The 14,019-nt window shown below is 46.2% G+C and overlaps 1 protein-coding gene and 1 long non-coding RNA gene across 3 annotated transcripts; both read right to left on the reverse strand.

Annotated features, from left to right (window-relative positions):
• Window positions 1–775: 775 nt before the first annotated feature.
• Window positions 776–1,927, reverse strand: LOC119336467. The gene is made up of 2 exons (XM_037608534.1): window positions 1,860–1,927; window positions 776–1,770 (listed from the first exon to the last, which is right to left on the reverse strand). The coding sequence occupies exon 2, from the start codon at window positions 1,652–1,654 to the stop codon at window positions 806–808; it is 849 nt and encodes a 282-aa protein (XP_037464431.1). The 5' UTR covers window positions 1,655–1,770; window positions 1,860–1,927; the 3' UTR covers window positions 776–805.
• A 310-nt stretch (window positions 1,928–2,237) lies between these two features.
• Window positions 2,238–5,842, reverse strand: LOC119336546. 2 transcript variants are annotated; one of them, XR_005162627.1, is made up of 4 exons: window positions 5,433–5,842; window positions 5,243–5,284; window positions 3,226–3,393; window positions 2,238–2,947 (listed from the first exon to the last, which is right to left on the reverse strand). It is a non-coding gene; the product is annotated as an uncharacterized LOC119336546 (long non-coding RNA). The 2 variants fall into 2 exon arrangements; XR_005162653.1 differs by lacking the exon at window positions 2,238–2,947 and having other exon boundaries at window positions 3,187–3,393.
• Between the last annotated feature and the right edge of the window lie 8,177 nt (window positions 5,843–14,019).

Here is a 14,019-nt window from a genome sequence, read left to right on the forward strand (position 1 = left end):
ACGGACATGACGAGGAGTCTCGAAATGGTCGAGACGTAAAGATTGATATATTGGAAGCCTATGTTTGGATATCGGAAGTGTTCCGGGTGAAATCGGGATTTTACCGGAGTACCGGGAGGTTACCGGAACCCCCCGAGAGCCATATGGGCCTTAATGGGCTTTAGTGGAAAGGATAAAGGGGCAGCCCAAGGTGGCTGCGCACCTCCCCCCTCCCCTAGTCCTATTAGGACTAGGAGAGGTGGCCGGCCCCTCTCTCTCTCTTTCCTCCTCGGGGAATCCTAGTCCAACTAGGATTGGAGGGGGGGGGAGAGTCCTACTCCCGGAAGGAGTAGGACTCCTCCTGCGCCCTCCTCCTGGCCGGCGCCCCCCTCCCCCTTGGCTCCTTTATATACTGAGGCAGAGGCACCCCAGAAACACACAAGTTGATCCACATGATCTATTCCTTAGCCGTGTGCGGCACCCCCAGCCACCATAGTCCTCGATAATACTGTAGCGGAGTTTAGGCGAAGCCCTGCTGCTATAGTACAACAAGATCGTCACCACGCCGTCGTGCTGATGGAACTCTTCCCCGACACTTTGCTGGATCGGAGTCCGGGGATCGCCATCGAGCTGAACGTGTGCTTGAACTCGGAGGTGCCGTAGTTTCGGTGCTTGATCGGTTGGATCGTGAAGACGTACGACTACTTCCTCTACGTTGTGTCAACGCTTCCGCAGTCGGTCTGCGTGGTTACGTAGACAACACTCTCCCCTCTCGTTGCTATGCATCACCATGATCTTGCGTGTGCGTAGGAAAATTTTGAAATTACTACGAAACCCAACAAGAAGGGTATGAAGAGGACACCTCAACGGCCGGACTTCCAGGTGCAGGATTATGATCTATAGGTCCATCGTCATCATCTTCTTCAGGAACAATCAAGTGAGGAACATCCACCTGGAACCCTCTCTCTCCATAAGGGAAAAGCAACGGGTATTGCAGAGGCATGAATGCAGTGTTTAGAGAAGATATCTGCTGCAAACCGTCGGAACGACTGCAAACAACAATATCACGAGAAGATGCCTCTAACGTGAAGCCGCCACCGACAACTAAAGCAGCAAGCCCAGTGGTTGTAGGCAAACTAAATTGTGGACTATCGCCCTCAGAAGGTCCAATAATACGAATCGAGATATCCTCGATGGGTTCATCACCACGATCCTCTATCATCTTACTCGCCTCCCGAAAGGTCTGTACCAATGGGTTAAACTCATTAAGCATGTCTCTAAGACCAACCACAATACTCTCATCCACACCCCCAGTAGGCTTATCATCTGGATTTAAGGCATTGATCCTATGTCTAATCTCATTAGCTGGGTCATGTATATACAACTCAGCAAACTTAGGGGTATCATCACCGCTAGGCACCAACGAACCAATACGATGAGACACTTGACCACTGATCTTAAAAATCTTAGGTCCACGACTGCTACCAAACGAGCGTTCAATAGTAGCACCCATCGAAGTGAAAGCGAACATACAGTTGTACTCACGTATAGTCCGGATGAATTTTTTAGCACGAGAAGTACCATCGAATCGAAGGAGCTCCCGAAGATAGGCCGGGGGATCCTTAAAGGGAGGAATATATACCTTAGCGCCTTTACAACAGCGATTATAAACCATCTTACGTTGTGTCCAGGATGATCTGGACTTTGAACACTCAGCAAACCAAAAGGAGGCACCACAGTATTGGCACAAGAAATCTGGAGGGCCATAGTACGACCTATCTGCATAGCAAGCTAATGGCAAAATTATCAGCCACAAACCAAGGGTAAAAGGAAGAGAATAATCACATAACCAAAACAACAGAGGTCTTGTTAATAAGTACCTTTAAGGGACTCGGCAAACTTGACCGAGAAACCTTGCCAATCCTTCGGCACAGGCCCTTGGACAACAATCTCTGACAAGGCATGTAAAACCAAATTAGAGAACATACGGCAAACAACAACAACTAACAACAAACCAAGAAATCTCATGCACCTTCACATCCAGGACGTCGCAATTTAATTGACACTTTCCGTCCTTTCCGTCTGTTGCGGTCTACCCCGGTCATCTCCGAACTCACATAAACCGAGAAACCATGCCAATCCTTCGGCAAAGGCCCATCAACGACATGTTCTTAACAGGACATGCAGAACCAAGTAAGACACCACATGGCCAACAACAACAACCAACAACAAACAAAGAACTTTCATGCACCTTCATATCGAGCGCGCCGAAACTCAACACGCATTTTCCGTTTTCTGCGATTTACTACAGCCACGACCGAGCTCAGAAAAGGGAACCAACCATCACCTAACCACGTCGCAAACAACACAGTAACGAAATAATTATCATCAATCCCTAGGAGACCAAATATAAAAGAAGAACAATGATACACACGTGCTTGTACGGCTTCGAGGAGGACACCCAACAGGCTGACGTGGCATGTAACGTCTAGCAATCCTAGGGACCGACGCACGCCTAGGAGCGGCGGTGAACCCAGGACCAGGGACAACAGTAGCGGCTGCATTCCCAGAATCAGCACCACGGCCAGGGACACGACCACGAACACCCCTACCACTTGGCTGAGGCATGGCGCCACACCCAGCGGTAGGCACCTGCCGAGCACCACGCCCACGCCTGGCGATAGGCTCAGCTCCAGCAGCAGGCACCCGCCGACTCACACCCCTACACCTGTCAAGAGGCTCAGCTCCAGCGTCAGGCACCCGGCAAGCAGCGACATGATCAAAAACAGGGGCACGCCCTATATTAGAACCTCTCTAGCCAGTGGCTCGTCCACGACGACCAGCAAAACGCCCACGTCCACGGCCACGACCAGCAGAACGCCCAACACCAGCCTCGACCGTGCCTTGAGCATGAGCCGCAAGCGGACCACGGGCCATGTCAACGACCCAACAACATCATACACACACGCTGGACAAATAAGAAGCAAGCACCACGTAAGCATACATCATAGAATAGCATAACAATAGGCAGCATAGTATAAAACACAATACATATAATCATATACTGCATGAGCAGCATAACCAGAAACACGATAAAACTATCATTGAATAAAGGAACAATGAATACGACCATAATTGAATAAACGAACCATTAATGTTTCACGCGTTATTACAACCATAGTATAAAGGATCTGAATGCAGGTCAACCAGACAAAGGGGGAGAGGACATTGGAGGGGAGTTCATACCTGCAGAGGCGGATCTCAGTTCGGCGGGGGTGGCACGAATCAGTCCGGCGAACTGCGCGCTGCTCAGGGGCAGCGCATGATCCGGCGAGCCGCGTAGTGCTCAGGGGCGGCGGACGGCGACGGAGAACAGGGGAGGATCAATCTACCTCTCTCTATCTCCACATGTATCTACAATGGATGCTCAACAATGAGATTCTTAAAGCCAAGATGTATCACAGAACTAACAACAAGGAAATAGCCATTCTTCTCAGTTTTCCAGCAACAACACTGCTCACGATTTGATAAGCTCAATACGTGTGTCTATTGTCACCTGGCATATCATTCATATCTTGTCCGTTCATCCGACATATAATAGAGAAGAACAAGAAGGTGAGATATGAGCATAACTCAAAACAAAAAACTACAACAGTAATCGCAGACATAGCCAAGAGTGCTTAACTGCTAATGGCATATTGTCCAATCCATAAACAAATGAATTTCTATCACATAAATCTAGAGTTAATCCAGCAAATTCTTTGAGCAGCTTCTTGGAACATATTTCTACCACATAAATCTAGAGTTACACATCTAAATAGTGTTTTCATAAAGATAAGGTGCTATTTTAAAATGAGTCAGATTGTGTACTCTTTAGATGTGTTGAGCAAGTAGGTGCTATTACGTCATACTTGTGGCAGGTGACTTATCTCTGTTACGTCATAGAGGAGCACGTAGGTACTATTTGTACCACATAAATCTAGAGATCACGTATAAAAAAAATTGTGTACCCCAACTTAAGAATATCACAGTTCAGTTATGTGTGTCTCAAGAATCGCCGATCTCCCCAGTTTTGTCGATCTCAAGAAGAAAAAAAAAATCAAACTCATCTTGGTTGAGAAAACGCTAATCTACTGTATAATTTACTTAGTTTTTCTCTAGAAGTAACATCACCGCTCTCTTCTTTGTGATATCAGAAACACCACCAATATTTTTTTGAGTTTTCTCCTTCACATCTCTTACGACCAGAGGCAGCTGCATCGGCTCGCAAAGCCATGCTGCTCTATATCAAGGTCGCTAGATCATATAGATAGCTAGCTAGCTGGCTTGATTTTTATTTCTAAACAGGTTATGTTTGAATGATGAATTCGAATTGGTTTATTTTACGACTGGTAGATGATTCCCTCATGGTGGACATGGATCCGCCTGACACCTACATTGACAGGCATGTGAAGTCACTTGCGATGACACTTCTGGGACGAGGATTTCATCGGCTATACGCAAAGCAACCATTCTGTAAGTGGAGAGAAACTAAACTATCCAAAGTGCTTGCAACCAACGTCATTAGCGACTTTATTAAATCATTCTGGGCGGCGAAATCTGATGCTGCAATAAGCACCAATGTGGATGAAGACAATTCCGGGTAAAGGAGGAGGGTTGTGATAGGCTTGGCGAGCCAACGTAAAAACTCAGCTACTTTTATGGAGATGAAACCCAAAAGAGTATCGACAAAGAGCTAGCTATGGACAGGGATGCGTGAAAGCTTGCTATCCATGTGCCAGAGCCATGAGTTGGTTGCGAGATCTTATGGGTTTCACCTCTAGCCTACCCCAACTTGTTTGGGACTAAAGGCTTTGTTGTTGTTGTTGTTGTTGTGGATGAAGACAATTATATCATAATTAGATGGTTCCACTTCCAGGCACACGACAGATGGTACAGCTGCAGTAAGCCAGGGTGGAGACCAGACGATTCAGTCTCAGATGCAATATACAGGTTCACCTGTATGATGTCACTTCAAGGAACTAATGATTCTAATAATATTGTTCTTCCAAAGTTTTTGGTTCCTTTTGAGATGAAATAATCAATTTTTATGCCCTGTTAACTTATTGTCAGGGTGTGAGGTGCCTGCATGAACGTGTACCAGGTACACGGGATCTCTAGATTTACTTCTAGAGAAGGGAGCAAGTAGGTAGTATTTCTACCACATGAATCTAGAGGTACTATTTCTCAAACATATTTCTACCACATAAAGAACAAGTCAGACCTGTGGCGTCGAGGCTGCTGCCCTGCCTGCCCTGCTGCCCTCCTACATCACCACAGAGTACCATCGTCACGCGTGCAGTAACAGCAGCTTAGATCGGAAACCCGAGGTCAGAGGGGCCGAAACCGTGGGAAGCAAAGGCGGCGAGTAGGGGGGAGGGGCGGGGTGGGAGGGGGAGGGTGGGGGAGCTCACCGTGGTGGGGATTTCGCTAGGAGGTGGCGCCGGTGACGGTGTAGAATGACCTAGTGCTCACCGAACTCGTCGGCATCGATACAATCAGACGGCCAACAATCTCCTCCCAGCAACGGCGAGGGGCGAGCTCGACGGGAGAGCAGCGAGGCGGCAACGATCTCGGTGATAGGAGACGAACGGGGAGAAGTGGAATAGGAGCACGGCGGCGGCGGCGGCGGCGATACAATCAGACGGCCAACAATCTCCTCCCAGCAACGGCGATGGGCGAGCTTGACGGGAGAGCAGCGAGGCGGCAACGATCTTGGTGATAGGAGACGAACGGGGAGAAGTGGAATAGGAGCACGGCGGCGGCGGCGAAGAATCGTGCTGCGATGGGCAGCGTCGAGAGAGGGAGAGAGAGCTGGAACGGAGCGATGCGGCGGCTAGGTTTGGGACATCTCACAACGAAATTCCAATAATGCCCTCGGCGGGCGATCAAAATTACACGCGGTGGCGTCCTGTTTTGGATACTGTTTCGATCTACAGTTTCACGGTTCGATCCGACGGACGGGATCCTTTAGGGGCTTGATCAGACGGTCGAGAAGGCATCAAGCTCCGGATCCGACGGTCCGTAATCGCTAATCTATGAGGAGGCTGGGCCTCTCTCAGTATGTATCTTACGCGATGAGCATCAAGCGCGTACGTACATAACCTGGACATGCTCGGCTAATATGGTTTATCTGGTATACATATAATGTGTTATGGTAATATGAAGAGATATTTATTAATCAAATATGAGTTGTATTTATCACGGAAATAGTATCTTCTTCTGAATGGAAACGTAGGAAACAATTTGTGAGATTTTGTATTCTTATGGAAATAATAGTGTCTTTGAAACATAAGGACAACAATAATTTGCCAAATTTAGGAACAATTAAATATTTAATGTGAATGGTCTCCATGATATGGAAATGTAAATGCAGGAATCGTACTCACCAGTATGTCGCAAAGTAAGGAATATTCAAGATGTATTCTAAACTAGGTGTATGAAGTTCCGAATCAATTGTTAAATATTCATGTTCACATCAATTGTATTGCATAAGAAAAATGAGTGCACAGTTTTTATAAAAACCCTAACCGTATGGACGAGAGAATGAGAATTGTACGAAGATAACATGCCATATACGAAGTTCTGTGGTAGCGTAAGATTGGAGGCGTCTCTGGACGAGGCCGCACAAACGTTTTTTTTAGGGTAGGCCGCACAAACGTTTTTTTTTTTTGAAAAGGAGGATGACTCCCGGTCTCTGCATCTAAACGATGCATGCGGCCACTTTATTAATTATTCACACAAGACTTTACAAAGTCATACAACAATAAGACTAAAACCATCATCTAGGCAACAACTGTCGCTACTCCTATCCAATTGATGAAGGGGCGCTGAAAATCTAGGCCTAATGCCAAACAGACCTCGCATCCAAACCTAACATCTAAGGCCCGAGGTCCCAACCAGGACACCTGCCGGGTATGGGTCACCCACCAGTCCGGCGCACTCCTCAACTAGGACGCCTGCCGGGTATGAGGCCGCCGCAGCCACCTGCCACCAATCCATCTTTAGTGTTGTACTGCTGCATTAACCTTGCCCAATCTAGCAGCCGTCGATGCCACCACGACGCTAGACAACACCACCATCTTGCGCTCGTCCATCATCACACGCCCACCGACGACACTCCGCTGCTCCATGCCGCTGAGACCCGCCATTGTCGACGTGTCCGATACCACGCCGCTCCTCCTCTTGTCCCCTCCAGTCAACACCTGTTCCAAAACGATGCCCCAGGAAGGAGAACGACATCAAAAGTCGCCATCGTCCGATCCGGTACATCCAGATCTAGGGTTTCCCCGGAAACCTTCTGACCAGTTTGACGTGACCTGCAACGACGATGCCTCGAGAAGGGAACGACGTCCGAGACGCCGCCATCGTCCGCCATGACCGCAGTCAGGCGCGATTTTCACCGGAAGTCACGTCGTCCCGATCTCGCGCGGTTGGCTGAAATCGAGCGGAGTCTCACCAGGAAGACGAACGCCGACTTCGGTGAACCGGTGGAGATCCGACGTCTCCTCACCTGTCCCTCCACGTGCCGCCGGTCGGTTGAAGAATGCCCGCGGCGGATCCGATCGGGGTTGGATCCGCAGTCGCCGCCGCCACCATCTCCGCGCAGATCAGACACCCCGTCGGATGAGGCGCTACCACCGCCGCCGTCCGTCTCAGGGTCTCCGCTTCGCCGGCAGATGGCGCTTCGGTCACCGCCGCACGGCAAGGGATCGCTGCCCCAGCCGCCGCCTTCAGATCTCACGAGAAGGGCCACCCCTGCCGCCTCTGATGGGATCTCGCCGCGTCCACCCGCCCAGGTGCCTTCGGCGCTGGGCCCGCCTTCACCGCGGCCCTCGCCGGTGGCAGCGTCGGCAGAGGGAGGTGTGAGAGGAGGCCTGCGGCGCTAGGGTTTGGAGGCCCCTGGCGTCGCCTAGGGGGAGGCGACCCGAGGGGCGAGGAAGAGGCACACTGGGCATTACAAATGAGAACCCTAACATCAGATAAAGAAAAGAAAATGCATGCCCCACTATTCCGTGGATGGATTACAAATATGAATACCACACTGAGCACAAAAGAAGCAAACTACCTTGATTTGATGGAGATTAAGTTAGATACATGCAAATTTACCTGGATCTCATGTCCTGAATTCACTCATTTAGGGTTTCTTGCCTACAGCGAGTGCAGACTGCAGACGGAAACAACAGACAAACGACGACAGTAGCTATCATTGAAACCTACTTCCTCGATGGCCTCCTGAAATGGTGAAGGACCATAATCAAGGAGATGAAGGGGTAGAAGAGGCAGAGGAGCATCTATGATTAATAGCAGGACCTAAAAACGCCCACCTTCTCCACCATGGCCGCTTGACGTCCTAACTACGACAGCGTTGCCGCGTCGTCCCTCGTGCTCCCAGGGCCGGCCCTGGGCCAGGGCAGCAGGGGCGACAGCCCGGGGCCCAGCGAAATTAGGGGCCCCAACCTGTAGGGTACAGTGTATATATAAGCCCTCATGAATTGGCGCAAATAAAAAAGTAAGGGGTTGTAGGCAGGGAGGCCCATCTCCAACAGAAGCCCAGCTGCCAAGAGGCCCGAAGTCACGCAGGTTCGTTTTCTAGCCTGTTCATTTTCTCGCCAAGGGGCACAGAGGCAAGCGACTCTCCTCCTCCTCAGTCTGAATGCCGGTTCGTTTTCTCGCCTGTTCGCCTTCACAGATCGGCCGATCGAGCAACTGCGAGTCTTCGACAGCGGCTGCCGCTAGATGCGTTTGCAAGGAATAGCAGGAGACAAAGGTAAATCTCAAGATTAATTTCTCTTAGCCCTCAATCTTAATCTAGTGATTAATCTATATTCTTCTTTTTACAACAGTAGTGGGCTAGTGGCCTTGGAGTAGAGTTCGATCTGTTGTTGCCGACTTGGTCTTGGACTTATTGTTTCCTTGATGATCGAATTTGGATAGTTTTTTTTGACCTGAATCGAATTTGGATAGTTGTAGCCTGAAGAACACAGATTGTCACTGATTTATTGCAACCTTCACTCCTTCAGCCTTCAAGTGCCTTCAATCCTTTTCTTACAAACATGCTGCCCAAAAAACATTTATCTGGTTTCGAGAAAAGAACAAAGAGGAAAAGAATATATAAGTTTATCTGAACTCAGAAGGGAGCTATGCATAAATTTGTTGTGAGGAATGACACTACTGATAATCTTGATGAATTAGATGGCAATGGTGCTGAAGAACAACAACCTGCTGAGAATGAGACCACAATTGAGGAAAACAATGCCCATGAGACTCCTATAAATTTGAGTGGCCGTGAGAATCCTACAAGTGTTGATGAACAAGGATCTTCTCCTTTTGATATCTATGACCCTAGAAACTGGGACGCTCTTGACAATAAAGCAAGAGATATTCTGATTGAGAAAGGGCCTACAAGGGAATACAATCTTGTATTCGAAACCGATAATATTGGAAGACATTTTTCGTACGCTTACTACTCAAGAAAGCTTAGTAATGGGGAGGTCAGTGATCGAAAGTGGTTGATGTACTCTAAACATGTGAATAAAGTTTACTGTTTTTGCCGCAAATTGTTCAAGTCTGAAAGTAGCAAAAGTTTACTAGCATCTGAAGGACTAATGGACTGGAAGCATCTAAGCGAGAAGCTCAAACTTCATGAGAATAGTGTTGAGCATATCACTAACATGAATACTTGGAATGAGGTAAGACTGAGGCTGAGTAAAAATGTGACAATTGATAAAGATCTGCAACAAGAAATTGCAAAGGAGAAAGAGCGATGGAGACAGGTTCTGATTAGAATTGTTGCTGCAGTGAAGTTTCTTGCCAAGCATAATTTGGCTTTTCGAGGATCAAATGAGAAACTATACCAAGTTAGCAATGGAAATTTTTTGGGAGTAATTGATTTAGACCTGAAGTATGACGTTGTTATTTATGGCCTGGAGTATTATTTACCAAGGAAAATTACCACTGTTTATTATAGCTTTGCAAGAATTATTTTTCTATCAATGTATGGGATCATTTTTTTCTCCAATATCGTCACTGGGCCCATTCATTTGAGTTCTCCCTGGGGCATCCGAAACTCGAGGACCGGCGCTGCGTGCTCCCCGCTATGATGTCGCCTGCTCATGGTAGCACGCCATGCTCATTTCCTTGACCCATCCCCCGCATGCGCTACTTCACTACTGCAGGGTACGCTGATGGCCTCACGAGAATGCTAGGTTCATCGGCAAGGCGCACACACGGTGATTGTGTTAATGCGTCGGATGAGGCTCACATTTAGTTTGTGTTTCTTTCTTGGACCTGAGGCCATACTAAAAATTGTTTGGCCAAATGCCAACAATTATGTCTGATACATATTGCATATTATGCCGGTCACAATGAGAAGTATCATGCATATGATACTATTTTTATAGTGCGTAATATTATAGATTTGTATCATAGTGACCTCATTTATTATCATGCATGACACATACTAGTATATCATTTAATATGATACGGAATCATATCATAATACTCAATTCTCTCTTTTCTCATTTAATTGTGTGTCACCTTAGCAAACATGTCTAGTTAGCATGCATGATACTACCTATGATACTATCATTGTGACCAACCTTATGATTTTGTTCAAATGTATGAACGCAAATAATTCCATGCAATTTTATGCATATAATTCCCAAATCATAATTACTCTTTCATGTTTCATTTATTTCGGCAACTACAAAGCCGAAACAACATATGTACCCCACTGCCGGGAATTATTTCTAAGCATGGTATTGTTGCAAATTTCAGGTATTTTACATAATACTTAAATCATCAAGTGGCTGGAGGGAATGGTGTCTGTTCACAAGGTGCGTGATCCTTTGATCAAATTCTGATTATAATGTGCTGCAAGGAAAATCAAGTTTTGAGGCCAGCGATTTATCTTGGATGTTACATGTGCATTTCTATAGCTAATCTCTCTCCCTCTCTCTCTGCGCGCCAGGGTCAAAGGTAGTCTCTTTCTAAGAAAAGGTTCCTAACAATCTGTTGCAAAAACCCCCATTTTCTAGTTCGCTATTTTTTCAACATACTTTAAGGGAAGTAGAAGATTCCCCTGACCGCCACCATGAAATTTCCTAATACATATGAGACTAATCCCTGCGCCCCCCTAGGCCCTAGCAAAAACTTTGCTTTTCAGGAAATGAATCACCTCATGAAAAATCAAAATACCCTATGTCGTATTTTTCACAAAGGCAGTCCGTTCTATCAATTATTATTTTCTGCCACTTCAGCAGATCTAGTATGTATTCATTGTTTTTCAAGCTACTATTCACCGGACAAATAGGCCTAAACTAAATTTCTGAATGATAATACAATGCTTATCCAATGTATATACAATATATAGATATAGACATTGTCTGATGTAGAGGCGTCCACACAACAGTAGAAGATGGCAAAACTGCACATAAGCGGCACGAACAATGGAAAAATCTACACATTGTTTAGAGTTAATCAACATAACCTAAAGCAGGATGTAGCAACATATGCATTTCATCATAAGCTTTGAGCCTCTTTTTTTTATGCTTCAACGGAGGGCTTCTGCTGGCCTGAAACATATATTAAAACCAAACAGACCAGTCATTTATAGGAAAGGTTTTGGAGATATAAATCAGGGAGGATAGGGAAGGATGAAGCATAGGTTAGATTCTCTCAGCTAGGCGAAACAACATGACTCTCCAGTCGTTGAGTATGGCCCTTTTTGATTCATTCACGCATCTATTAGACCAAAGCATTAGATCATCAGTAGCGACACGCACAGGGATATTAAGTCCCTGAGTTTCATCGCAGAAAACCTTCATGTTGCACCTTTTCTACATGCTCCGAAGAATCGTCATGATGACGGTAGATTTCATCTTGTTGAGGATATCTTGACCCCATAGATGAGAAAGGTTTACCAGAGGGTCTACGGTCGCAATTCAGATCATCGCAAAGAGGCTTCATGTTGGAGCAAAGGAATAACATGTGATTGGTAGTCTCCGACAATGGACAGAATCACAGAAGGGGCAGCGATCATCTGCAGCAATCCCCCCCTCCCCCCCCATATAGCCTTGTAAGCTGATTTCGTGGAGAGAGTTTTCCCATTGAGTTTGTTGTTCCTTCTATCTACACCTACGAGTTCAAAGAACACATAGCAAGCATAACACACAAAGTTCAAAGCTCTTTCCGCTAGGTGGGATAGCTGAGGGGCGAGATCAAGGTGGAGCACAGGGTTGCTCATAGCCCCTGCAATGGACACATTTGGTCTATTTGAATGAGAGAACAACACCGGGAATCTAGAGGCTAGTGTGGAGCAAGATTCTGGGAAGCTTTGAGCCATTCAGTGTACAACAAACTAATACAGTAGCTATGCATTGTGAGAAAGGCTGGGAATGTCGTGCCTTTGCCAGGGCCGACGGCTTCGTGTTTATATGCAGGGTCGCGACCTCCCTGATAGCGTACAAGTTGTTGGGATTACAAACTTGGAGAACAAGAGATAGACTAAGAGATAGATATCTAGTTTAACAAGAAAATAAACCATAACAGATTCCTAGTCTATCCTACGCTAGGAGCTTCGGTTGTTAATCCCTTGGCGCATACGATGAGGGCTGTCACGTTGTCTAACACCCTCCCTTAATCACAACTTCGCAAGTTGAGATTACTCTTGAATTCTTCAAGATTTCTTGTAGGTAAAGCCTTGGTGAAGCCATCTGCAACCTGGTCCTTTGAATGCACAAAACGAATTTCCAATTGTTTATTAGCAACACGTTCTCTTACAAAATGGAAATCTATCTCAATGTGTTTTGTCCTTGCATGAAAGACCGGATTAGCAGACAAATAGGTGGCACCAATATTGTCACACCATAAACAAGGGGCCTGAATGTGTTTTATACCAAGTTCTCTTAACATGGACTGAACCCAAATGATCTCTGTTGTGGCATTTGCCAGTGCCTTATATTCAGCCTCTGTACTCGACCTTGATACAGTTGTCTGTTTCCTTGCACACCATGATATAAGGTTGGGTCCAAAAAATACTGCAAACCCACCAGTAGAGCGTCTGTCATCTAGACAGCCTGCCCAGTCTGAGTCAGAAAAAGCACTGACAAGTGTAGATGAGGACTTGCTGAATGTGAGACCAAGATTCATAGTATGCTTTACATATCTCACAATACCCTTTGCAGCAGTCCAATGAACTATGGTAGGTGCATGAAGAAACTGGCATACTTTGTTAACAGCAAAGGAAATGTCAGGTCTTGTCAGAGTAAGATATTGAAGTGCTCCTACTAAACTTCTGTACCTGGTACTGTCCTCTTGATTCAAAGGATCTCCTTCTGTAAGAGACAATTTTTCTGTGCTAGACAAGGGAGTTGGAACAGGCTTACACCCTTGCAAACCAACCCTTCTTACCAAATCATTGGCATATTTTTTTGGGAGAGATGAAGACCATCCTCAAGTTTTCTTACTTCAATTCCTAGGAAGAAGTGCAAGTCACCCAAATCCTTGAGAGCAAACTCAGCACTCAGATCCTTCAACAATCCTGCCACTGCCTCATCAGATGAACTAGTGACAATAATATCATCAACATAGATAAGCACAAATATAGATGTATTTGCCTTTCTATAAATAAATAGTGAGGTATCTGATTTTGATGGAACAAATCCAAGTGCTTGTAACTTTTGACTGAGACGTGAATACCATGCTCGGGGTGCCTGCTTCAGTCCATAAAGAGCTTTATCAAGTTTACAAACATGAAAGGGTAAGTTTTTATCGACGAACCCGGGAGGTTGTTTCATGTATACTTCCTCTTCCAGAACACCATGAAGGAACACGTTCTGTACATCTAGCTGTCTGAGACTCCAGCTCCTGGAAACAACAATAGATAGCACAAGACGAATAGTAGCAGCCTTGACAACAGGGCTAAAGGTATGTTCATAGTCGATGCCATATCGCTGTTTGTAACCCTTAGCCACAAGTCTGGCTTTATACCGATCAATG

The sequence above is a fragment of the Triticum dicoccoides genome, chromosome 1A (assembly GCF_002162155.2).
Source record: "Triticum dicoccoides isolate Atlit2015 ecotype Zavitan chromosome 1A, WEW_v2.0, whole genome shotgun sequence".
Classification (NCBI taxonomy): domain Eukaryota; kingdom Viridiplantae; phylum Streptophyta; class Magnoliopsida; order Poales; family Poaceae; genus Triticum; species Triticum dicoccoides.

Coding starts and splice junctions, on each gene's coding strand:
- LOC119336467 (XM_037608534.1), bottom strand. CDS start 1,654: ATGGTTTATAATCGCTGTTGTAAAGGCGCTAAGGTATATATTCCTCCC.